Consider the following 26671-nt stretch of genomic DNA (forward strand, 5'->3'; position numbering starts at 1 on the left):
TCTGTATGGAGGAGTGACCTGAAAGATCTGGAGATCTGTATGGAGGAGTGACCTGAGAGATCTGGAGAAGATCTGTATGGAGGAGTGATCTGAAAGATCTGGAGAAGATCTGTATGGAGGAGTGACCTGAGAGATCTGGAGAAGATCTGTATGGAGGAGTGACCTGAGAGATCTGGGGAAGATCTGTATGGAGGAGTGACCTGAAAGATATGGAGAAGATCTGTATGGAGGAGCGACGTGAGAGATCTGGAGAAGATCTGTATGGAGGAGTGACCTGAAAGATCTGGAGATCTGTATGGAGGAGTGATCTGAAAGATCTGGAGAAGATCTGTATGGAGGAGTGATCTGAAAGATCTGGAGAAGATCTGTATGGAGGAGTGACCTGAAAGATCTGGAGAAGATCTGTATGGAGGAGTGACCTGAGAGAGCTGGAGAAGATCTGTATGGAGGAGTGACCTGAAAGATCTGGAGAAGATCTGTATGGAGGAGTGACACGAAAGATCTGGAGAAGATCTGTATGGAGGAGTGACCTGAAAGATCTGGAAAAGATCTGTATGGAGGAGTGACCTGAGAGATCTGGAGAAGATCTGAATGGAGGAGTGACCTGAAAGATCAGGAGGAGATTTGTATGGAGGAGTGACCTCAGAGATCTGGAGAAGATCTGTATGGAGGAGTGATCTGAGAGATCTGGAGAAGATCTGTATGGAGGAGAGACCTGAAAGATCAGGAGAAGATCTGTATGGAGGAGTGACCTGAGAGCTCTGGAGAAGATCTGTATGGAGGAGCGACCTGAAAGCTCTGGAGAATATCTGTATGGAGGAGTGACCTGAAAGATCTGGAGAAGATCTGTATGGAGGAGTGACCTGAAAGATCTGGAGAAGATCTGTATGGAGGAGTGACCTGAAAGATCTGGAGAAGATCTGTATGGAGGAGCGACGTGAGAGATCTGGAGAAGATCTGTATGGAGGAGTGACCTGAAAGATCTGGAGATCTGTATGGAGGAGTGATCTGAAAGATCTGGAGAAGATCTGTATGGAGGAGTGATCTGAGAGATCTGGAGAAGATATGTATGGAGGAGCGACCTGAAAGATCTGGAGTAGATCTGTATGGAGGAGTGACCTGAAAGATCTGGAGTAGATCTGTATGGAGGAGTGACCTGAAAGATCTGGAGAAGATCTGTATGGAGGAGTGACCTGAAAGATCTGGGGAAGATCTGTATGGAGGAGTGATCTGAGAGATCTGGAGAGGATCTGTATGGAGGAGTGACCGAGAAGATCTGGGGAAGATCTGTATGGAGGAGTGACCTGAAAGATCTGGGGAAGATCTGTATGGAGGAGTGACCTGAGAGATCTGGAGAAGATCTGTATGGAGGAGTGATCTGAGAGATCTGGGGAAGATCTGTATGGAGGAGTGACCTGAGAGATCTGGGGAAGATCTGTATGGAGGAGTGACCTGAGAGATCTGGGGAAGATCTGTATGGAGGAGTGACCTGAAAGATCTGGGGAAGACCTGTATGGAGGAGTGACCTGAAAGATATGGAGAAGATCTGTATGGAGGAGCGACGTGAGAGATCTGGAGAAGATCTGTATGGAGGAGTGACCTGAGAGATCTGGAGAAGATCTGTATGGAGGAGTGACCTGAAAGATCTGGAGAAGATCTGTATGGAGGAGTGATCTGAGAGATCTGGAGAAGATCTGTATGGAGGAGTGACCTGAGAGATCTGGAGAAGATCTGTATGGAGGAGTGACTGGGAAGATCTGTATGGAGGAGTGACCTGAAAGATCTGGAGATCTGTATGGAGGAGTGACCTGAGAGATCTGGAGAAGATCTGTATGGAGGAGTGATCTGAAAGATCTGGAGAAGATCTGTATGGAGGAGTGACCTGAGAGATCTGGAGAAGATCTGTATGGAGGAGTGACCTGAGAGATCTGGGGAAGATCTGTATGGAGGAGTGACCTGAAAGATATGGAGAAGATCTGTATGGAGGAGCGACGTGAGAGATCTGGAGAAGATCTGTATGGAGGAGTGACCTGAAAGATCTGGAGATCTGTATGGAGGAGTGATCTGAAAGATCTGGAGAAGATCTGTATGGAGGAGTGATCTGAAAGATCTGGAGAAGATCTGTATGGAGGAGTGACCTGAAAGATCTGGAGAAGATCTGTATGGAGGAGTGACCTGAGAGAGCTGGAGAAGATCTGTATGGAGGAGTGACCTGAAAGATCTGGAGAAGATCTGTATGGAGGAGTGACACGAAAGATCTGGAGAAGATCTGTATGGAGGAGTGACCTGAAAGATCTGGAAAAGATCTGTATGGAGGAGTGACCTGAGAGATCTGGAGAAGATCTGAATGGAGGAGTGACCTGAAAGATCAGGAGGAGATTTGTATGGAGGAGTGACCTCAGAGATCTGGAGAAGATCTGAATGGAGGAGTGATCTGAGAGATCTGGAGAAGATCTGTATGGAGGAGAGACCTGAAAGATCAGGAGAAGATCTGTATGGAGGAGTGACCTGAGAGCTCTGGAGAAGATCTGTATGGAGGAGCGACCTGAAAGCTCTGGAGAATATCTGTATGGAGGAGTGACCTGAAAGATCTGGAGAAGATCTGTATGGAGGAGTGACCTGAAAGATCTGGAGAAGATCTGTATGGAGGAGTGACCTGAAAGATCTGGAGAAGATCTGTATGGAGGAGTGACCTGAGAGATCTGGAGAAGATCTGTATGGAGGAGTGACCTGAGAGATCTGGAGAAGATCTGTATGGAGGAGTGACCTGAGAGATCTGGAGAAGATCTGTATGGAGGAGTGACCTGAAAGATTTGGGGAAGATCTGTATGGAGGAGTGACCTGAAAGATCTGGGGAAGATCTGTATGGAGGAGTGACCTGAAAGATCTGGGGAAGATCTGTATGGAGGAGTGACCTGAGAGATCTGGAGAAGATCTGTATGGAGGAGTGACCTGAAAGATCTGGAGAAGATCTGTATGGAGGAGTGACCTGAAAGCTCTGGAGAAGATCTGTATGGAGGAGCGACCTGAAAGATCTGGGGAAGATCTGTATGGAGGAGTGACCTGAGAGCTCTGGAGAAGATCTGTATGGAGGAGCGACCTGAAAGCTCTGGAGAATATCTGTATGGAGGAGTGACCTGAAAGATCAGGAGAAGATCTGTATGGAGGAGTGACCTGAGAGCTCTGGAGAAGATCTGTATGGAGGAGTGACCGAGAAGATCTGTATGGAGGAGTGACCTGAAAGATCTGGAGAAGATCTGTATAGAGGAGTGACCTGAAAGATCTGGAGAAGATCTGTATGGAGGAGTGACCTGAGAGATCTGGAGAAGATCTGTATGGAGGAGTGACCTGAGAGATCTGGAGAAGATCTGTATGGAGGAGTGACCTGAAAGATCTGGGGAAGATCTGTATGGAGGAGTGACCTGAAAGATCTGGGGAAGATCTGTATGGAGGAATGACCTGAAAGATCTGGGGAAGATCTGTATGGAGGAGTGACCTGAAAGATCTGGGGAAGATCTGTATGGAGGAGTGACCTGAAAGATCTGGGGAAGATCTGTATGGAGGAGTGACCTGAAAGATCTGGAGAAGATCTGTATGGAGGAGTCGGTGAACCCCGGCTGCAGTGTGTATAAACCTGGTGAAGAAGGACACGTGCGACCTCTGTGACTGCAGACACAGGCTTCTCCCACATATTATCTTGTGATTTCTATTGTATCTAATCCTTATTTCCTGTAATAAATGCAGATTATTATGTATAATCCCTACACTGGGATCTTCTGGATTTTATTCTTCGGTCTCCGGTGAAGTTCCCGGTGATGATAATCACAGATCTCTGCATTGGGGGAACCTGCAGAATCCGGAGAGGGTCAGATACGTATTTTCCGCGCTGTATGTAGAGATTTTGGAGGATTTTTCTCACCATTGACTCTTTTCGTTCCTCTCGTTCTTGGATAAGATGGTGAAGCCCCAACTGAAAGAGACGGAGACATGTCAGCAGCTCTGTCCTGACGCAGCTCACCTCAGCGGTCCTATCTGTCCCTCCCCCATGCTTTACACTGCAGCTTCTGTGACAGCACAATGTGAGTGCATGGATCTGTAGCTGAGCCCCCCTAGTGTAATGGGCCGGATCCCATGGACCCCCATAGAGACGTTTGTGATCAGAGCACACAGGGTAACACGTCTGTCCGCACCTCTTAGATTGCGAGCTCTGCGGCCCAGCACGGCGCTGACTGATCCCTCGCTGCATAAAATTGGAAACTTTCCCTATATAATCTGCATCTTAGAAAAATGGAGACGTCTTAGTGACGGCCGTTACCATGGAATCGCGGAATAAAGGAATAAACCGTCGTGCGGCGGCGGTCACAGGCTCCACTGGCAGTGATCATTTCCAGTTTTACCATAATTTACGGGGGGGGGGGGGGATGTCAGACCCTTTAATACCTCAGTAATGAGCTGCGGAGAAAGTGAAGGGTTAACCCCCGAGTGCCCGGCTTTGTGTCTTAGCAACTGGCAGCGTTTCCATGACACAGAGCGGGTGCTGCCCACTCAAACCCGCCGGCCGCCGTCCTCGTACACAGGTGAGCGCGGATCACGCTGCGCGGCAGACAGAACCGCAAACATCGCATCACCTGACACACGCCAATCATGGACGCCACTGCCACCCGGTGGTGACACCAGGAACACCACGGATTATCACTGTATATCAGGAGGAAGACGGAGCAACGCTCTGCAGAGCTCCAGAGGAGTAATATCCTGCAGGGCTCCTCACTATATATCAGGAGGAAGACGGAGCAACGCTCTGCAGAGCTCCAGAGGAGTAATATCCTGCAGGGCTCATCACTATATATCAGGAGGAAGACTGAGTAATGATCTGCAGAGCTCCAGAGGAGTAATATCCTGCAGGGCTCCTCACTATATATCAGGAGGAAGACGGAGCAATGATCTGCAGAGCTCCAGAGGAGTAATATCCTGCAGGGCTCATCACTATATATCAGGAGGAAGACGGAGCAATAATCTGCAGAGCTCCAGAGGAGTAATATCCTGCAGGGCTCCTCACTATATATCAGGAGGAAGACGGAGCAATGATCTGCAGAGCTCCAGAGGAGTAATATCCTGCAGGGCTCATCACTATATATCAGGAGGAAGACTGAGTAATGATCTGCAGAGCTCCAGAGGAGTAATATCCTGCAGGACTCCTCACTGTATATCAGGAGGAAGACTGAGTAATGATCTGCAGAGCTCCAGAGGAGTAATATCCTGCAGGGCTCCTCACTATATATCAGGAGGAAGACGGAGCAATGATCTGCAGAGCTCCAGAGGAGTAATATCCTGCAGGGCTCATCACTATATATCAGGAGGAAGACGGAGCAATAATCTGCAGAGCTCCAGAGGAGTAATATCCTGCAGGGCTCATCACTATATATCAGGAGGAAGACGGAGCAATGATCTGCAGAGCTCCTGAGGAGTAATATCCTGCAGGGCTCCTCACTATATATCAGGAGGAAGACGGAGTAATGATCTGCAGAGCTCCAGAGGAGTAATATCCTACAGGGCTCCTCACTATATATCAGGAGGAAGACGGAGCAATGATCTGCAGAGCTCCAGAGGAGTAATATCCTGCAGGGCTCATCACTATATATCAGGAGGAAGACGGAGCAATGATCTGCAGAGCTCCAGAGGAGTAATATCCTGCAGGGCTCATCACTATATATCAGGAGGAAGACGGAGTAATGATCTGCAGAGCTCCAGAGGAGTAATATCCTGCAGGGCTCATCACTATATATCAGGAGGAAGACCGAGCAATGGTCTGCAGAGCTCCAGAGGAGTAATACCCTGCAGAGCTTATCACTATATATCAGGAGGAACACGGAGCAATGCTCTGCAGACCTCCAGAGGAGTAATATCCTGCAGGGCTCCTCAGTATATATCAGGAGGAAGACGGAGCAATGATTTGCAGAGCTCCAGAGGAGTAATACCCTGCAGAGCTTATCACTATATATCAGGAGGAAGACGGAGCAATGCTCTGCAGAGCTTGAGAGGAGTAATATCCTGCAGGGCTTATCCCTGTGTATTAGGAGACAGGGTGCGACGTTCTGCAGCTATAATTCTCCGTACCTGGTAGGTGCTCTGACCTTCGCCCGGATGCCCAGATGAACAGTCAGGTTTTTGATGTTCCACTCCTTCTCCGGCCGGTGACTCTGCAGCACAAAGGAGGCAGTTAGCGTCTGTATCCCGATGTCCCCGTCTGCACCCACCCCCCCGAGTGCCTGTACTCTGCAGTGGTCACGTTCCCGTCTGCACCCCCCCCGCCCCGAGCGCCTGCACTCTGCAGTGGTGACGTTCCCGTCTGCACCCCCCCCCCAAGCGCCTGCACTCTGCAGCGGTGACATTTCCATTTGCACCTGCCCCCCCAAGCGCCTGCACTCTGCAGCGGTGACATTTCCATTTGCACCTGCCCCCCCAAGTGCCTGTACTCTGCAGTGGTGATGTTCCCGTCTGCACCCCCCCCCCCCAAGCGCCTGCACTCTGCAGCGGTGACATTTCCATTTGCACCCGCCCCCCCAAGCGCCTGCACTCTGCAGCGGTGACATTTCCATTTGCACCATACAGTATTCACCATGGACCCCCTGAGCTAAAGTAAGATAACGCGGAATAAAAACCTCCACAACTTTCTATCTCACTTTGTGATTCAATAACTCAAGCTTGTGGACATTTTTGCTTGCTGTCAGTGAATGGAAACAACCTGACTTACAGTCAGAGGCTGGAGATCTCGCCTAGCCACACACTTCTCACAGCTAAAGATTTGTGGACTCCGGACTGATAAGTTCGCTACAATGTGTCAGTGCAGGTAACTATCAGGGCAGCAGCGAGAGGTGTTATATGTACGTTATACGTTTGGTTCCACCGTGACCAATACATGATTATTGGGCCCCCCCAGCCTAAAAATAGCAGCCTGCAGCCGCCCAGGAATGTCGCATCCATTAGATGTGACAATCCTGGCACTTTACCTGGCTCATCCCAATTGCCCTGGTGTAGTGGAAATCGGGTAATCAGAGGTTAATGGCAGCCCACAGATGCCACTAAGCCCTAGATTAGTAATCGGAGGCGTCTATGAGAACCTCTCCCACCACTAATACTGTAAGTGAAAAGAAAACCACAAACAACGAAAAAAATCCTTTCTTTGAAATAAAATTTAAAAAAACCTCACACTCTTTCTCCAATTTATTACGTCCAAACATCCAGTTCCAACGTAATCCACAGCAGGTCCCACCCTGGTTCCGCTACATACTGAAGTCACAGCATGTGGGCACAGAACACGACCGCTCGCTGCGGCGTCAGGCAGAGACTGACTGAGCCAAAGTTGTGATGTCACTCAGTTTATCAATGGTCACAGCTGGAGGTTCCCAGAGTACCCCACCAGTGATCGCAGGTAACCTGACCTCAGGTGACCTCATAGATCTCAGCGACCTCACCTCAGCTGAACGGAGTTCAATCAGACCTGCATCTCCTGGCAGAAAAGCACGATTTTTTTTTCCAGAAGATGCAGATTTGGTGCAGGAATTTATACACCATATTGCTGCACCAAATCTGCATCTTCTGGCAAAAAAATATGTGATTTTCTACCAGGAGATGCAGGTCTGATTGAACTCCGTTCACCTGAGATGAGGTCAACTGAGTTCTATGAGATCACTTGAGGTCAGTTTACCTACGGTCACAGGTAAGGTACAGAATTTTGGTGTATAAATGTCAGCACCAGCACCAAATCTGCATCTCTTTGCAACTTCCCTCCCCCACCGAAAAAAAAACCTTTTATTCCTTTTCACTTACAGATTAGTGATGAGGGGGTCTCAGACACCTCATATTACTAATCTAGGGCTTAGTGGCAGCTGTTATTAACCCCTTATTACCTGATTGCCACCACACCAGGGCAAATCGGGATGAGCTGGGTAAACTGACTGATCTAATGATGTGACAATCCAGGGCAGCTGCAGGCTGCTCTTTTTAGGCCTGGGGGGCCCCAATAATCATGGGCCTCACCAGCCTGAGAATACCAGCCTCGAGCTGTCTGCTTTAGCATGGCTGAGTATCAATTCAAAACTGCACCCGTTTTTTTAAAAATTATTTGCCTAAATTTTTTTTTTCTTTTTAAAAAAGCCGAATGTGACCCCTCTTATCTTGATTCACAGCAAAGATAAGCGCATGGCTGGGTGCTGCAGCCTGTAGCCGTATGCTTTATTTGTGCTGGGTATCATAGTATGGGGGGACCTTACGACTATTTATTTATTTTTACACTATAGGTACACAGACAGCGATTCCAACCAAAGACGCTGTCACACAGGGTGGGGCATGGTCTGACTGCAACAAATCGCAGATACAGGGCTTGCTGGTGGGCAGGGAAAGCAGTGAATATGCATGAGGGTAATGAGCGGCCCGGAAGCAGTGTACAGCCAGGCGGGAGACTGGTAAGGCCCTTCTACCACCATTTTAAAGAACAACTGTCAGCACAGGAGATAAGATTTACGCTGTTGCTGTTTGAAGGGTTCTTCCTAAAATGACAAGTTAGCCCCTATCCTAATATTGAATATGGGATAAAGGGTTATTTATTGACGAGCTGCAATTGTGACAAACCCTCAGCTGCGAGACGTAGAACATAACAGGTTTGTAGTCTCTCTTTGCCATCACGGACTTAAAAAAAAAAAAAAATCTTGCAAATGGTGAATTTTTACACAAAGTTGATAAGAAAGTCATAGAACTTAAGATTTGTTTTCTAGTCTGGACATCGTCCCTTTAATTATGACACTCTTAAAGGCACAGAACCCCAAATATTCAGTAACCACACGGATCCGCTCTATAAGGCTGTGTGCGCACGCTGCATCTTTTTATCCTGTGGTCACAGAAATTAAGCGTGGGGCCCAAAAAACACATGACGTTCTGCCATGTTTTTCTTAATGTGTTTTTTAAAGAAAAAACGAAATATGATAGGATAATTGATAGCTAGAATAGATAGAAGGAAAAAATGTATTTTATATATATATATATATATATATATATATATATATATTATATATAATATATATATATATTATATATATATATATATATATATATATATATATATATATATATATATATATATATATATATATATATATATATATATATATATATATATATATATATATATATATATATATATATATATATATATTTTGTGGGGTTCCCCCCCATTTTTCAAAAAAACCAGCCAAGGTTGATTATTTGGCCCTTTCCAACTTAATAGCAGCCCACAGCTGCCCCAAAAGTGGTACATCCATTACATGTGCCAATTTTGGTGCTGGACCAGACTCTTGCCGTTGTCCTAGTGCGTTGGCAATCTAGGTAATAAGGGGTTAATGGCAGCCCACAGCTGCCACTAAGCCCTAGATGGGAGGCATCTATGAGACACCCCATCACTAATCTGTAAGTGAAAGTAAATAAACACAAACACTGAAAAAATCTGTTATTTGAAATAAAAGACAAAAAAACACCCTCTTTAACCACTTTATTAACCCCATAATCACCCCTGCAGGTCCGATGTAATCCACATGAGGTCCCACGACGATTCAGCTCTGCTACATCTGAAGCTCACAGCGAGCGTCATAGAATATGACTGCCCACTGTAAGGTTCATCAGTCAGTCAGTGTATGGAGTAGATGCAGAGACTGGCTTGTGGGGCCTGGGAAGGAGAGAAAGATAAAACTGGCTTGTCTGGCCATGTGTGTCCGCTTCTGGCAGGCAGGACCCCGGAAATCTCGGGTGTGAAAACTTCTGGACGTCTGAAGCTTAAGGCTCGGAGCTGGTGATAGAAGAGCACCTCACAGCCGCCTTCTGTGCAGGGGAAGTGAAACCAGAAGTTGCCGGATCATGGCGCCTTTGTCTAGACCAAACTTAAAGTGTGACCTTTGATGAGGCTAAACTCCATGTGGCCATGAGTCATCGCTCTGCAACACATGAAGGAGACAGTTTGGATCTCCGAAACGCGTAGGAATGAAACAATAAAAGAATCATCTGTTCCGACATCAATGTCTGTGGTCTTCAAGCGCGGCAAAAAACCTGTTTTTCTCCAGTTTCTTTCTGATGTTCCTCCTGTGTAGCAGGGCTGCTGCTGGACCGCTTGGGCGCTCATTCTTGCTATCAATGGTGTTGTGACTGGCACAACCCGATCAGGTGAGTGCATCACTTCTTTTATGTTTGCCCAATATATCGGGTAAGACCCTATTGCGCCTTTTCTCTCCCATATAGTCCACTGTAAGGTTCAGGCAGAGACTGAACTGTGCTAAGCGATCAGCAGTGACATCACTCAGGTGATTTGCAGTCACAGGTAGAGGACTCCAGCTGTGACCGGAAATCACCTGAGTGACGTCACTGCTGATCGCTCGACTAATATCAGTTAGTCGGTGATTTGCGGTCACTGGTGGAGGACTCCGACTGTGGCCAACTTGAGTGACGTCACCGCTGATAGCGCGACTCTCTTCAGTTGCTGCGTGGAGCTCACAGCGGGCAGTCATGTTCTACGGTGCTTGCTGTGAGCATCAGATGAAGCAGTGGTGGAAGCGTCGTGGTACCTCGTGTGGATTATGTCGGACCTGCAGGGGTGTTTGGGGGTTAATAAAGTGCTAAAAGAGGGGTTTTCTGTCTTTTGTTTCAAATAAAGGACTTTTTGGGTGTTTGTGTTTATTTACTTTCACTTACAGATTAGTAATGGGGGTGAGGTCTCAGACACCTGCCATCACTAATCTAGGACTTAGTGGCTGCTTTGGGCTGCCATTAACTCCTTATTATCCTGATTGCCACCGCACCAGGGCAAATCAGGAAGAGTCGGGTCCAGCGCCAGAATTGGCACATGTAATGGATGTGCCACTTTTGGGGCGGCTGTGAGCTGCTATTGTTAGGTTGGAAAGGGCCAAATAACCATGGCCATCCCCACCCTAATAATATCAGTCCCCAGTTTTCTGCTGTTCCATGGCTGGTTTTAGAAAAATGGAGGGACCCCACATAATTATTTATTTATTTTTTAAAGAAATCAAACAATTTTTAAAAAGTGTGGGCTCCCCTGTATTTTTCATAACCAGCGAAGGTACAGCAGACAGCCGAGGGATGCAGCCTGCAGCTACTGCTGTTCCTGTGCTGTGCTGTGTCCTATATGTTCTATCTATTCTTTCTATCAATAGATTTGACTTAACCGCATTGTACAGAAATGTGGTAAAAACGAGGCAAAACCACATGCGTTTTTTTATGCGTTTTTGCAGCGGGTCTGGTTTTTTTTGGGCCAAAAACATGCATCTTTGTGGTCACCACAAAAATGCAGCGTGCACACATAGCCTTACTCCTGTCACATCCGGAGCTGCACAGAAATGACCAGAAAACGATGACAACTGCCGTATAGAGAAGAATGAATTGAAGCTGCAGCTCTCACTATACCGGCCCCAGACCGGCAGTATGTCACTCATTCCTGCAGCACTCACTATACCGGCCCCAGACCGGCAGTACGTCACTCATTCCTGCAGCTCTCACTATACCGGCCCCAGACCGGCAGTACGTCACTCCCTCCTGCAGCTCTCACTATACCGGCCCCAGACCGGCAGCACGTCACTCATTCCTGCTGCTCTCACTATACCGGCCCCAGACCGGCAGTATGTCACTCATTCCTGCTGCTCTCACTATACCGGCCCCAGACCGGCAGTACGTCACTCATTCCTGCAGCTCTCACTATACCGGCCCCAGACCGGCAGTACGTCACTCCCTCCTGCAGCTCTCACTATACCGGCCCCAGACCGGCAGCACGTCACTCATTCCTGCTGCTCTCACTATACCGGCCCCAGACCGGCAGTATGTCACTCATTCCTGCTGCTCTCACTATACCGGCCCCAGACCGGCAGTACGTCACTCATTCCTGCAGCTCTCACTATACCGGCCCCAGACCGGCAGTACGTCACTCCCTCCTGCAGCTCTCACTATACCGGCCCCAGACCGGCAGCACGTCACTCAATCCTGCAGCTCTCAGTATACCGGCCCCAGACCGGCAGTATGTCACTCATTCCTGCAGCTCTCACTATACCGGCCACAGACCGGCAGTATGTCACTCATTCCTGCTGCTCTCAGTATACCGGGCCCAGACCGGCAGTACGTCACTCATTCCTGCAGCTCTCACTATACCGGCCCCAGACCGGCAGTACGTCACTCCCTCCTGCAGCTCTCACTATACCGGCCCCAGACCGGCAGCACGTCACTCATTCCTGCAGCTCTCACTATACCGGCCCCAGACCGGCAGTACGTCACTCATTCCTGCTGCTCTCACTATACCGGCCCCAGACCGGCAGTACGTCACTCCCTCCTGCAGCTCTCACTATACCGGCCCCAGACCGGCAGCACGTCACTTATTCCTGCAGCTCTCACTATACCAGCCCCAGACCGGCAGTATGTCACTCATTCCTGCAGCTCTCACTATAGCTGCCCCAGACCGGCAGCACGTTACTCATTCCTGCAGCTCTCACTATACCGGCCCCAGACCGGCAGTATGTCACTCATTCCTGCAGCTCTCACTATACCGGCCCCAGACCGGCAGCACGTCACTCATTCCTGCAGCTCTCACTATACCGGCCCCAGACCGGCAGCACGTCACTCATTCCTGCAGCTCTCACTATACCGGCCCCAGACCGGCAGTATGTCACTTATTCCTGCAGCTCTCACTATACCGGCCCCAGACCGGCAGTATGTCACTCATTCCTGCAGCTCTCACTATACCGGCCCCAGACCGGCAGCACGTCACTCATTCCTGCAGCTTTCACTATACCGGCCCCAGACCGGCAGTATGTCACTCATTCCTGCTGCTCTCACTATACCGGCCCCAGACCGGCAGCACGTCACTAATTCCTGCAGCTCTCACTATACCGGCCCCAGACTGGCAGTACGTCACTCATTCCTGCAGCTCTCACTATACCGGACCCAGACGGGCAGTACGTCACTCATTCCTGCAGCTCTCACTATACCGGACCCAGACCGGCAGTACGTCACTCATTCCTGCAGCTCTCACTATACCGGACCCAGACAGGCAGTACGTCACTCATTCCTGCAGCTCTCACTATACCGGACCCAGACCGGCAGTACGTCACTCATTCCTGCAGCTCTCACTATACCGGCCCCAGACCGACAGTATGTCACTTATTCCTGCAGCTCTCACTATACCGGCCCCAGACCGGCAGTATGTCACTCATTCCTGCAGCTCTCACTATACCGGCCCCAGACCGGCAGCACGTCACTCATTCCTGCAGCTTTCACTATACCGGCCCCAGACCGGCAGTATGTCACTCATTCCTGCTGCTCTCACTATACCGGCCCCAGACCGGCAGCACGTCACTAATTCCTGCAGCTCTCACTATACCGGCCCCAGACTGGCAGTACGTCACTCATTCCTGCAGCTCTCACTATACCGGACCCAGACGGGCAGTACGTCACTCATTCCTGCAGCTCTCACTATACCGGACCCAGACCGGCAGTACGTCACTCATTCCTGCAGCTCTCACTATACCGGACCCAGACAGGCAGTACGTCACTCATTCCTGCAGCTCTCACTACACCGGACCCAGACCGGCAGTACGTCACTCATTCCTGCAGCACTCACTATACCGGCCCCAGACCGGCAGTACGTCACTCATTCCTGCAGCTCGCACTATACCGGCCCCAGACCGGCAGTACGTCACTCATTCCTGCAGCGCTGACTATACCAGCCCCAGACCGGCAGTACGTCACTCATTCCTGCAGCTCTCACTATACCAGCCCCAGACCGGCAGTACGTCACTCATTCCTGCAGCTCTCACTATACCGGCCCCAGACCGGCAGTATGTCACTTATTCCTGCAGCTCTCGCTATACCGGCCCCAGACCGGCAGTATGTCACTCATTCCTGCAGCTCTCACTATACCGGCCCCAGACCGGCAGCACGTCACTCATTCCTGCAGCTTTCACTATACCGGCCCCAGACCGGCAGTATGTCACTCATTCCTGCTGCTCTCACTATACCGGCCCCAGACCGGCAGCACGTCACTAATTCCTGCAGCTCTCACTATACCGGCCCCAGACTGGCAGTACGTCACTCATTCCTGCAGCTCTCACTATACCGGACCCAGACGGGCAGTACGTCACTCATTCCTGCAGCTCTCACTATACCGGACCCAGACCGGCAGTACGTCACTCATTCCTGCAGCTCTCACTATACCGGACCCAGACAGGCAGTACGTCACTCATTCCTGCAGCTCTCACTACACCGGACCCAGACCGGCAGTACGTCACTCATTCCTGCAGCACTCACTATACCGGCCCCAGACCGGCAGTACGTCACTCATTCCTGCAGCTCGCACTATACCGGCCCCAGACCGGCAGTACGTCACTCATTCCTGCAGCGCTGACTATACCAGCCCCAGACCGGCAGTACGTCACTCATTCCTGCAGCTCTCACTATACCAGCCCCAGACCGGCAGTACGTCACTCATTCCTGCAGCTCTCACTATACCGGCCCCAGACCGGCAGCACGTCACTCATTCCTGCAGCTCTCACTATAGCGGCCCCAGACCGGCAGCACGTCACTCATTCCTGCAGCTCTCACTATAGCGGCCCCAGACCGGCAGCACGTCACTCATTCCTGCTGCTCTCACTATACCGGCCCCAGACAGGCAGCACATCACTCATTCCTGCAGCTCTCACTATACCGGCCCCAGACCGGCAGCACGTCACTCATTCCTGCAGCTCTCACTATACCAGCCCCAGACCGGCAGCACGTCACTCATTCCTGCAGCTCTCACTATACCGGCCCCAGACCGGCAGTACGTCACTCATTCCTGCAGCTCTCACTATACCGGCCCCAGACCGGCAGTACGTCACTCATTCCTGCAGCTCTCACTATACCGGCCCCAAGACCGGCAGTACGTCACTCATTCCTGCAGCTCTCACTATACCGGACCCAGACGGGCAGTACGTCACTCATTCCTGCAGCTCTCACTATACCGGACCCAGACCGGCAGTACGTCACTCATTCCTGCAGCTCTCACTATACCGGCCCCAGACCGGCAGTACGTCACTCATTCCTGCAGCGCTCACTATACCGGACCCAGACCGGCAGTACGTCACTTATTCCTGCAGCTCTCACTATACCGGCCCCAGACCGGCAGTACGTTACTCATTCCTACAGCTCTCACTATACCAGCCCCAGACCGGCAGTACGTCACTCATTCCTGCAGCTCTCACTACACCGGACCCAGACCGGCAGTACGTCACTCATTCCTGCAGCGCTGACTATACCGGACCCAGACCGGCAGTACGTCACTCATTCCTGCAGCTCTCACTATAGCGGCCCCAGACCGGCAGCACGTCACTCATTCCTGCTGCTCTCACTATACCCAGACCGGCAGTACGTCACTCATTCCTGCTGCTCTGGATGTGACTGGAGCAAATCAGAAAAGTCCAAGGAAGGCGTAAGAAATCACAGGACTCCACACAACTGCTACTCCCAGTATGTGCAGCCATATAGTGATTGGTGCATGAAACAACGGAAGTGAGAGAGAATCCATCACCCGCACCGCAGACACCGCCAAACCCTCTCACCTCACTCCCGCTATCCGCAGATAATCTGTGCTCCCTCGAGTTCTGCTTAATAAAGGACGGCGGTTACATAAGACACGGACAAAAAAAGCAAAGCCACACAGTGCAGAGACATGGCGCCTAACCTAGCACACAAAGGGTTACTGAACCCAGCAGGCAGGAAGCAGCAGTGCTGTCCACAAATGGTTAAATAACATAGGTTGCAGCATTATAGTAGTTATATTCTTGTACATAGGGGGCAGTATTATAGTAGTTATATTCTTCTGTATAGGAGCAGTATTATAGTAGTTATATTCTTGTACATAGGGGGCAGTATTATAGTAGTTATATTCTTGTACATAGGGGCAGTATTATAGTAGTTATATTCTTGTACATAGGGGGCAGTATTATAGTAGTTATATTCTTGTACATAGGGGGCAGTATTATAGTAGTTATATTCTTCTGTATAGGAGCAGTATTATAGTAGTTATATTCTTGTACATAGGGGGCAGTATTATAGTAGTTATATTCTTGTACATAGGGGCAGTATTATAGTAGCTATATTCTTGTACATAGGGGGCAGTATTATAGTAGTTATATTCTTGTACATAGGGGGCAGTATTATAGTAGTTATATTCTTGTATATAGGGAGCAGTATTATAGTAGTTATATTCTTGTACATAGGAGCAGTATTATAGTAGTTATATTCTTGTATATAGGAGCAGTATTATAGTAGTTATATTCTTGTACATAGGGGCAGTATTGTAGTAGTTATATTCTTGTACATAGGGGCAGTATTATAGTAGTTATATTCTTGTACATAGGGGCAGTATTATAGTAGTTATATTCTTGTATATAGGGGGCAGTATTATAGTAGTTATAGTCTTGTATATAGGAGCAGTATTATAGTAGTTATATTCTTGTACATAGGGGCAGTATTATAGTAGTTATATTCTTGTACATAGGAGCAGTATTATAGTAGTTATATTCTTGTACATAGGGGCAGTATTATAGTAGTTATATTCTTGTACATAGGGGGCAGTATTATAGTAGTTATATTCTTGTATATAGGGAGCAGTATTATAGTAGTTATATTCTTGTACATAGGGGCAGTATTATAGTAGTTATATTCTTGTACATAGGGGGCAGTATTATAGTAGTTATATTCTTGTATATAGGGGCAGTATTATAGCAGTTATATTCTTGTACATAGGGGGCAGTATTATAGTAGTTATATTCTTGCACATAGGCGGCAGTAGTATTGGCGTTTATTCTTGTGCTGTATATACGTGGACATGGTACACATAGCCGGGCTCCCCAGTTACAGTACATGGGCAGTTGGGGGCGCTGTTACACTCACCCTGACTTCGCGGTACATGCGCAGCACGGTGCTGTTCAACATGAAGTATCGATCATGGAAGTTGGGAACAAATCCCAGCAGAGTCTTCTCCTCGCGATACTTCATCATCCCGTTCTTGGAATCTCCCACCCGATTCTCTGGGGAAATGAAGACGTCCATGTTACGGAATGGAGGACCTCCCGGTCAGAGACACCGGAGCAGGCGGTGGTCGGCGACTACTCACTGAGATAGAACAGCATGGCGTCCATGTGGGGGTCCTTCTTCACGATCACGTGGGTGCTGTTGGAGACCTGAGAGTGGAAGATGGGGAGCACCGTCTCCGAGAAATGCAAGGGGCGCTCTGTGAACGCAAACATTAAAATGGTAACAGATGTTTTGTCCGCCCCAAACACATCGGTACTGGCACAACTAGCATTTTTGCAGCAAGCTGTAAAGAGAGATTGTGCAGAGTTCTTTGCTGACATCTAGTGGCCGATCTGTTCACTGCAGGATGTCACAGACCTAATTCCCCGGAGTCGTCCACCTCGGAGCAGATCCAGTAGTCCCCGTCGTTTACTCGGATGTTTCGCCGTTCCAGCAGCGTTTCTGTCAATTCTTGGGCCGTCATAGTGACCGCAATCTGCAAAACCAGAGTCCGGGCAAACCAATCAACCCACGATACTGGTCAGCACAACAGAGGCTATTGTTCCCTGTTATCAGCCTTATACAATGTACTGCTCAGCTTCGCTCCGGAGGGGACGGCTTACCTGGACGCTGTGTTCACACTCGGCCTTCTTCTCCATCAGGAACACGGTGCAGATGAAGTGCTGGCCTTGCTAAAACATGAAAGAGGTAAAAGATTAGAGAGCTGTGCTGCTGAGGAGACCAGAACGGTCAGTGCTGCGCCGCCGCAGCCGCGGCCTCACCCGCTGCCCCATCTGGTTATTGCGCAGCTTCATGATGGTGGTGGTGATGTCCAGCTGCTTCTGGATCTCTGTAATGTCCATCTAGAAGGAAAGATGGCAAAAATTCAAGATCCGGCAACAGCGAGAGAAAATTATATCCAAAAAGATAATAAACACCCCCTCTACCCCCCCCTCCCAGATAATAGCATCCCCTCTACCCCCCCTCCCCCAGATAATAGCATCCCCTCTACCCCCCCTCCCAGATAATAGCATCCCCTCTACCCCCCCTCCCAGATAATAGCATCCCCTCTACCCCCCCCCTCCCCCAGATAGCATCCCCTCTACCCCCCCTCCCCCAGATAACATCCCCTCTACCCCCTCCCCCAGATAATAACATCCCCTCTACCCCCTCCCCCAGATAATAACATCCCCTCTACCCCCTCCCCCAGATAATAACATCCCCTCTACCCCCTCCTCCCAGATGATAACATCCCCTCTACCCCCCCTCCCCAGATAATAGCATCCCCTCTACCCCCCTCCCCCAGATAATAGCATCCCCTCTACCCCGCTCCCCTAGATAATAGCATCCCCTCTACCCCCCCTCCCCCAGATAATAGCATCCCCTCTACCCACCCCCCCAGATAATAGCATCCCCTCTACCCCCCTCCCCCAGATAATAGCATCCCCTCTACCCCCCCTCCCCAGATAATAGCATCCCCTCTATCCCCCTCCCCCAGATAATAGCATCCCCTCTACCCCCCCTCCCCAGATAATAGCATCCCCTCTACCTCCTCCCCAGATAATAGCATCCCCTCTACCCCCCTCCCCCAGATAATAGCATCCCCTCTACCCCCCCTCCCCAGATAATAGCATCCCCTCTACCCCCTCCTCCAGATAATAGCATCCCCTCTACCCCCCTCCCCCAGATAATAGCATCCCCTCTACCCCGCTCCCCCAGATAATAGCATCCCCTCTATCCCCCTCCCCCAGATAATAGCATCCCCTCTACCCCCCTCCCCCAGATAATAGCATCCCCTCTACCCCGCTCCCCCAGATAATAGCATCCCCTCTATCCCCCTCCCCCAGATAATAGCATCCCCTCTACCCCCCCCTCCCCAGATAATAGCATCCCCTCTACCCCCCCTCCCCCAGATAATAGCATCCCCTCTACCCCCCCTCCCCCAGATAATGGCATCCCCTCTACCCCCTCCCCAGATAATAGCATCCCCTCTACCCCCCTCCCAGATAATAACATCCCCTCTACCCCCCTCCCAGATAATAACATCCCCTCTACCCCCCCTCCCAGATAATAACATCCCCTCTACCCCCCTCCCAGATAATAACATCCCCTCTACCCCCCTCCCAGATAATAACATCCTCTCTACCCCCTCCTCCCAGATAATAACATCCCCTCTACCCCCTCCTCCCAGATAATAACATCCCCTCTACCCCCTCCCACAGATAATAACATCCCCTCTACCCCCTCCCCCAGATAATAACATCCCCTCTACCCCCCTCCCCCAGATAATAACATCCCCTCTACCCCCCCTCCCCCAGATAATAGCATCCCCTCTACCCCCCTCCCCCAGATAATAACATCCCCTCTACCCCCTCCTCCCAGATAATAACATCCCCTCTACCCCCCTCCCCCAGATAATAGCATCCCCTCTACCCCCTCCCCCAGATAATAACATCCCCTCTACCCCCTCCTCCCAGATAATAACATCCCCTCTACCCCCTCTTCCCAGATAATAGCATCCCCTCTACCCCCTCCTCCCAGATAATAACATCCCCTCTACCCCCCTCCCCCAGATAATAACATCCCCTCCACCCCCCCCCACATAACATCCCCTCTAACCCTCTCCCCCACATATATAACATCCCCTCTCACTCTCAGGGTGGGAGCCATATTTGCGGTGGTCTCCTGAAGTTACAATCTCTACCTCTATTGGCACTCGTGCATTAACCCTTTGTACGTACACTGAATATGGGCATGAAGAAGTTGATCAGGTCCTCCACTACCCGGCCCGGCTTGTAGTTCTGTCCGTCTGTCTGGAAAAGTGTGGGGCCAAAAACAATGGCCAAGTTGTGAACGTTCATTTGATTGATGTCAGAAAAGTGCTGGATACTGTAATAAAGGGACATAACGGTGAGTTGGGAAAGAGAGCGAGACGGGAGGGGGGGGGGACAGAGAGCGAGACGGGAGAGTGGGGGACAGAGAGCGAGACGGGAGAGTGGGGGACAGAGAGCGAGACGGGAGAGTGGGGGACAGAGAGCGAGACGGGAGAGTGGGGGACAGAGAGCGAGACGGGAGAGTGGGGGACAGAGAGCGAGACGGGAGAGTGGGGGACAGAGAGCGAGACGGGAGAGTGGGGGACAGAGAGCGAGACGGGAGAGTGGGGGACAGAGAGCGAGACGGGAGAGTGGGGGACAGAGAGCGAGACGGGAGAGTGGGGGACAGAGAGCGAGACGGGAGAGTGGGGGACAGAGAGCGAGACGGGAGAGTGGGGGACAGAGAGCGAGACGGGAGAGTGGGGGACAGAGAGCGAGACGGGAGAGTGGGGGACAGAGAGCGAGACGGGAGAGTGGGGGACAGAGAGCGAGACGGGAGAGTGGGGGACAGAGAGCGAGACGGGAGAGTGGGGGACAGAGAGCGAGACGGGAGAGTGGGGGACAGAGAGCGAGACGGGAGAGTGGGGGCAGAGAGCGAGACGGGAGAGGGGGACAGAGCGAGACGGGAGAGGGGGACAGAGAGCGAGACGGGAGGAGGGGGACAGAGAGCGAGACGGGAGGGGGGGGGACAGAGAGCGAGACGGGAGGGGGGGGGACAGAGAGCGAGACAGGAGGGGGGGGACAGAGAGCGAGACGGGAGGGGGGGACAGAGAGCGAGACGGGAGGGGGGGACAGAGAGCGAGACGGGAGGGGGGGGACAGAGAGCGAGACGGGAGGGGGGGGACAGAGAGCGAGACGGGAGGGGGGGGCAGAGAGCGAGATGGGAGGGGGGGACAGAAAGCGAGACGGGAGGGGAGGGACAGAAAGCGAGACGGGAGGGGAGGGACAGAAAGCGAGACGGGAGGGGAGGGACAGAAAGCGAGACGGGAGGGGAGGGACAGAAAGCGAGACGGGAGGGGAGGGACAGAAAGCGAGACGGGAGGGGAGGGACAGAAAGCGAGACGGGAGGGGGGGGACAGAGAGCGAGACGGGAGGGGGGGGACAGAGAGCGAGACGGGAGGGGGGGACAGAGAGCGAGACGGGAGGGGGGGACAGAGAGCGAGACGGGAGGGGGGGACAGAGAGCGAGACGGGAGGGGGGGACAGAGAGCGAGACGGGAGGGGGGGACAGAGAGCGAGACGGGAGGGGGGGGACAGAGAGCGAGACGGGAGGGGGGGACAGAGAGCGAGACGGGAGGGGGGGACAGAGAGCGAGACGGGAGGGGGGGGACAGAGAGCGAGACGGGAGGGGGGGACAGAGCGAGACGGGACGGGGGGACAGAGCGAGACGGGACGGGGGGACAGAGCGAGACGGGACGGGGGGACAGAGAGCGAGACGGGACGGGGGGACAGAGAGCGAGACGGGAGGGGGGGGACAGAGAGCGAGACGGGAGGGGGGGGGACAGAGAGTGAGACGGGAGGGGGGGGACAGAGAGCGAGACGGGAGGGGGGGGGACAGAGAGTGAGACGGGAGGGGAGGACAGAGAGCGAGACGGGGCCATGAGACATTACTGATCACAGAGGGACACTCACCAGTACAGGTGGCCGATTAGGGCTTTCAGCGTGGCCCGGTTGACGGGCGGCAGGATCTTCAGGAGCTCCTGGTACCGGTGGATTCTCTCGTTCTCATTTTCTATACCTGGAGGAGACATGAATCAGTGATGATGGCTGCCTCAGGCCACACTAGAGCAGTTCTCCTCTTCTCCACAGGGGGCAGAGCCGCAGCAGGATTGCGGTATGTACTTCTTCAGCAGCGGGAAATCTCGTGCACGTGAGGCATGATGGGAGCGGCACTAATGGTCAGAAGAGTTTCCCTCAGACCTCACCTGTGACATGTTGCCACTGCATACAATGGTCTGCGAACAGTCCCTCTGGGATGCCTCTGAAGAACCTCTTCAGGGCGTCCGTGACGTTGTCCACGTGCTCCTCCTCCTTCAGGACCACGCTGCGGGCGTCCTTCTTCAGCGCGTCCAGCAGACTCGTGATCTTGGAGTTCTGCCCACTCTTCCTGTAGATCCCTTCAGATCCCACCCCTGAGGATCGACCACAGGAAGATATGAAGTCACCAACCAGATCTCCCGATAATGATGACCGCTGAACCTATCACCTGTCACCGGTAACATTTACCAAAACTGGAAATGTGGCGGATGCATTTCTCCACAATGCAGGGGACGTCAGCGTCCGTCAGCTGCTGGTCGGACAGTGTGCTACCTGTGGTGCTACTCGCCCTCTGGATGGCGGCAGTCCAGCCTGAGAAGTCCAGCTTCCTCTCTGCCAGGATGTACATAGTCCTAGGGTGGGATATAGAGAGGGTTAATAGCAGGAGACGAGCGGCGCCTTCTCCACGTGGTGAACCGCTCACACCTACCTCCCCCGCTCCACCAGGACAAGGTCTTTATCTTTAGTGGCTACAAAGACCAAGAAACCAACATTAATAATGAACGGATGCTGCCTGCTGCCAATAAGAACCTCTGGACCCCCTGCACAGCTCCCCCTCCCCCAGCACCGCTCCCCCTCCCCCAGCACACCTCCCCCGGCACAGCTCCACCTCCCCCAGCACACCTCCCCCGGCACAGCTCCCCCGGCACAGCTCCTCCTCCCCCTGCACAGCTCCTCCTCCCCCCTGCACAGCTCCTCCTCCCCCCTGCACAGCTCCTCCTCCCCCCTGCACAGCTCCTCCTCCCCCCTGCACAGCTCCTCCTCCCCCCTGCACAGCTCCTCCTCCCCCCTGCACAGCTCCTCCTCCCCCCTGCACAGCTCCTCCTCCCCCCTGCACAGCTCCTCCTCCCCCCTGCACAGCTCCTCCTCCCCCCTGCACAGCTCCTCCTCCCCCCTGCACAGCTCCTCCTCCCCCCTGCACAGCTCCTCCTCCCCCCAACACAGCTCCTCCTCCCCCCAACACAGCTCCTCCTCCCCCCAACACAGCTCCTCCTCCCCCCTGCACAGCTCCTCCTCCCCCTGCACAGCTCCTCCTCCCCCTGCACAGCTCCTCCCCCCAACACAGCTCCTCCCCCACACAGCTCCTCCCCCCACACAGCTCTGCCTGTCGCTTTCTGTCCACCGTATCGGCTTCCATGGGGCCAAACACAATGTGGCAGACTTTTCCCCCCGACGTACACAGCTCGGAGAGCTTCTTCAGATTGGTGACCTCCACCGTCTCGCCGTCCTCCATGTAGGTGTACAGGTCGGTCTTACACAGGGAGAACCAGCCCACCCTCGACCGCTCCAGGCTTCGCCCTACTTTAAACTGCAGCTGCCCGATCCGGTCAAAATCATAATTCAGAAGCTCCTCGGCCTTCAGAGGCAGAAAACACTAAATAGAGAAAAGGGAACAATAATACGACAGGTGGAGGGGTTTTTGTAGATGCTATTTAAGCAATTCCCTAAAAAGTCTTAAAGGGGCAGCAGGAGCCCGCTACCTTAGTGATGGATTTCACCCATTCTCCGGCCTCCTCCGCCGTCTCCGCTGCAAACAGATAGAGTCTCTCAGACTTAGTGTAAATCTCGAAGGTGCTGTCATATCTGCAAGGAGGGGGTAAGAAGGTAAGAAGCAGCTGCACGAAGCCATGCGCTCACTATATGAGGAATCCGCCGAGTCCTGCGCTCACTATATGAGGAATCCTGCGCCTGCGCTCACTATATGAGGAATCCGCCGAGTCCTGCGCTCACTATATGAGGAATCCGCCGAGTCCTGCGCTCACTATATAAGGAATCCGCCGAGTCCTGCGCTCACTATATAAGGAATCCGCCGAGTCCTGCGCTCACTATATAAGGAATCCGCCGAGTCCTGCGCTCACTATATGAGGAATCCGCCGAGTCCTGCGCTCACTATATAAGGAATCCGCCGAGTCCTGCGCTCACTATATGAGGAATCCGCCGAGTCCTGCGCCTGCGCTCACTATATGAGGAATCCGCCGAGTCCTGCGCTCACTATATGAGGAATCTGCCGAGTCCTGCGCTCACTATATGAGGAATCCGCCGAGTCCTGCGCTCACTATATGAGGAATCCGCCGAGTCCTGCGCTCACTATATGAGGAATCCGCCGAGTCCTGCGCTCACTATATGAGGAATCCGCCGAGTCCTGCGCTCACTATATGAGGAATCCGCCGAGTCCTGCACTCACTATATAAGGAATCCGCCGAGTCCTGCGCTCACTATATGAGGAATCCTGCGCCTGCGCTCACTATATAAGGAATCCGCCGAGTCCTGCGCTCACTATATGAGGAATCCTGCGCCTGCGCTCACTATATAAGGAATCCGCCGAGTCCTGCGCTCACTATATGAGGAATCCGCCGAGTCCTGCGCTCACTATATAAGGAATCCGCCGAGTCCTGCGCTCACTATATAAGGAATCCGCCGAGTCCTGCGCTCACTATATAAGGAATCCGCCGAGTCCTGCGCTCACTATATGAGGAATCCGCCGAGTCCTGCGCTCACTATATGAGGAATCCGCCGAGTCCTGCGCTCACTATATAAGGAATCCGCCGAGTCCTGCGCTCACTATATGAGGAATCCGCCGAGTCCTGCGCCTGCGCTCACTATATGAGGAATCCGCCGAGTCCTGCGCTCACTATATGAGGAATCCGCCGAGTCCTGCACTCACTATATAAGGAATCCGCCGAGTCCTGCGCTCACTATATGAGGAATCCTGCGCCTGCGCTCACTATATAAGGAATCCGCCGAGTCCTGCGCTCACTATATGAGGAATCCGCCGAGTCCTGCGCTCACTATATAAGGAATCCGCCGAGTCCTGCGCTCACTATATAAGGAATCCGCCGAGTCCTGCGCTCACTATATAAGGAATCCGCCGAGTCCTGCGCTCACTATATGAGGAATCCGCCGAGTCCTGCGCTCACTATATGAGGAATCCGCCGAGTCCTGCGCTCACTATATGAGGAATCCGCCGAGTCCTGCGCTCACTATATAAGGAATCCGCCGAGTCCTGCGCTCACTATATGAGGAATCCGCCGAGTCCTGCGCCTGCGCTCACTATATGAGGAATCCGCCGAGTCCTGCGCTCACTATATGAGGAATCTGCCGAGTCCTGCGCTCACTATATGAGGAATCCGCCGAGTCCTGCGCTCACTATATGAGGAATCCGCCGAGTCCTGCGCTCACTATATGAGGAATCCGCCGAGTCCTGCACTCACTATATAAGGAATCCGCCGAGTCCTGCGCTCACTATATGAGGAATCCGCCGAGTCCTGCGCTCACTATATGAGGAATCCGCCGAGTCCTCCGCTCACTATATGAGGAATCCTGTGCCTGCGCTCACTATATGAGGAATCCCGAGTCCTGCGCCTGCGCTCACTATATGAGGAATCCCGAGTCCTGTGCCTGCGCTCACTATATAAGGAGTCCTGCGCCTGTACTCGCTATATGAGGAGTCCTGCGCCTACGCTCACTATATGAGGAATCCCCTGAGTCCTGCGCCTGCGCTCACTATATGAGGAATCCCCTGAGTCCTGCGCCTGCGCTCACTATATGAGGAGTCCTGTGCCCACTATATGAGGAATCCACCGAGTCTTGCGCTCACTATATGAGGAATCCTGCGCCTGCGCTCACTATGAGGGTAGTCACAGACGCCTCTCACCCGTGGGTGTCCGGGGGCATCACCGCTACACACACAATCTCCTCCATTCGGATCTCGCCATTGGGGGTTGGAGCTGTGGTGCTTTCATAGTATCGGAGGGTACCATCATTAAGCACGCACCAGCGCGGCTGAACTCTGAGGAGTGAGGATACAAAGTGACAAAGGCAAACATTCACCACAGACATATAGCATCAGACGACGGCCGCAGAGCGAGCACTCACCCTCCTTGGCCTTCCTGTCGGTGACCAGCTTGGCCATGGACGAGGTCTTGTAGAGGTAGCCGTTGTGTGTGATGGGGTGATGCATGACGTAGTATTGCTCCAGATTAGCCCCCAGGTCCAAACGGGGAATCTCTGATCAGGAGAGAGCAAGATCAATCAATACCAGCACTGTCCACTAGATGTCACCGAGTGTCAGCCAGCACTGTAACTAAGGGACGGTAGCGCGCACCTTCCCCCCCTTGCACCGGCAGCGCACCTCCCACCTTGCACTGGCAGGGTGCACCCCCCCCGGCAGCGCACCCCCCACCTTGCACCGGCAGCGCACCCCCCACCTTGCACCGGCAGCGCACCCCCCACCTTGCACCGGCAGGGCACCCCCCCCACCTTGCACCGGCAGCGCACCCCCCACCTTGCACTGGCAGTGCACCCCCCCCCTCAACCTTGCACAGGCAGCTCACCCCTCCACCTTGCACCGGCAGCGCACCCCCCCACCTTGCACCAGCAGCGCACCCCCCACCTTGCACCAGCAGCGCACCCCCCACCTTGCACCAGCAGCGCACCCCCCCCACCTTGCACCAGCAGCGCACCCCCCCACCTTGCACCAGCAGCACACCCCCCCACCTTGCACCAGCAGCACACCCCCCCCAACTTGCACCAGCAGCACACCCCCCCACCTTGCACCAGCAGCGACACCCCCCACCTTGCACCAGCAGCACACCCCCACCTTGCACCAGCAGCACACCCCCCCACCTTGCACCAGCAGCGCACCCCCCCACCTTGCACCAGCAGCGC

General features: G+C 52.6%; 1 protein-coding gene across 1 annotated transcript in view; it reads right to left on the bottom strand.

Moving 5' to 3' along the window:
- The window catches only part of ARAP1 (ArfGAP with RhoGAP domain, ankyrin repeat and PH domain 1), a 182279-nt gene that overhangs the window by 11858 nt on the left and 143750 nt on the right, over window positions 1–26671 (bottom strand). Inside the window, 16 exon segments of the mRNA XM_075337654.1 lie at window positions 3920–3970; window positions 6115–6197; window positions 16972–17108; window positions 17195–17311; window positions 17473–17590; window positions 17718–17786; window positions 17877–17957; window positions 19836–19983; window positions 21599–21704; window positions 21892–22098; window positions 22193–22356; window positions 22434–22473; window positions 23183–23378; window positions 23485–23587; window positions 25659–25791; window positions 25874–26011. Coding sequence (XP_075193769.1) covers window positions 3920–3970; window positions 6115–6197; window positions 16972–17108; window positions 17195–17311; window positions 17473–17590; window positions 17718–17786; window positions 17877–17957; window positions 19836–19983; window positions 21599–21704; window positions 21892–22098; window positions 22193–22356; window positions 22434–22473; window positions 23183–23378; window positions 23485–23587; window positions 25659–25791; window positions 25874–26011 — 1891 coding nt within the window.

The sequence above is a fragment of the Anomaloglossus baeobatrachus genome, chromosome 2, assembly GCF_048569485.1.
Source record: "Anomaloglossus baeobatrachus isolate aAnoBae1 chromosome 2, aAnoBae1.hap1, whole genome shotgun sequence".
Classification (NCBI taxonomy): Eukaryota; Metazoa; Chordata; class Amphibia; order Anura; family Aromobatidae; genus Anomaloglossus; species Anomaloglossus baeobatrachus.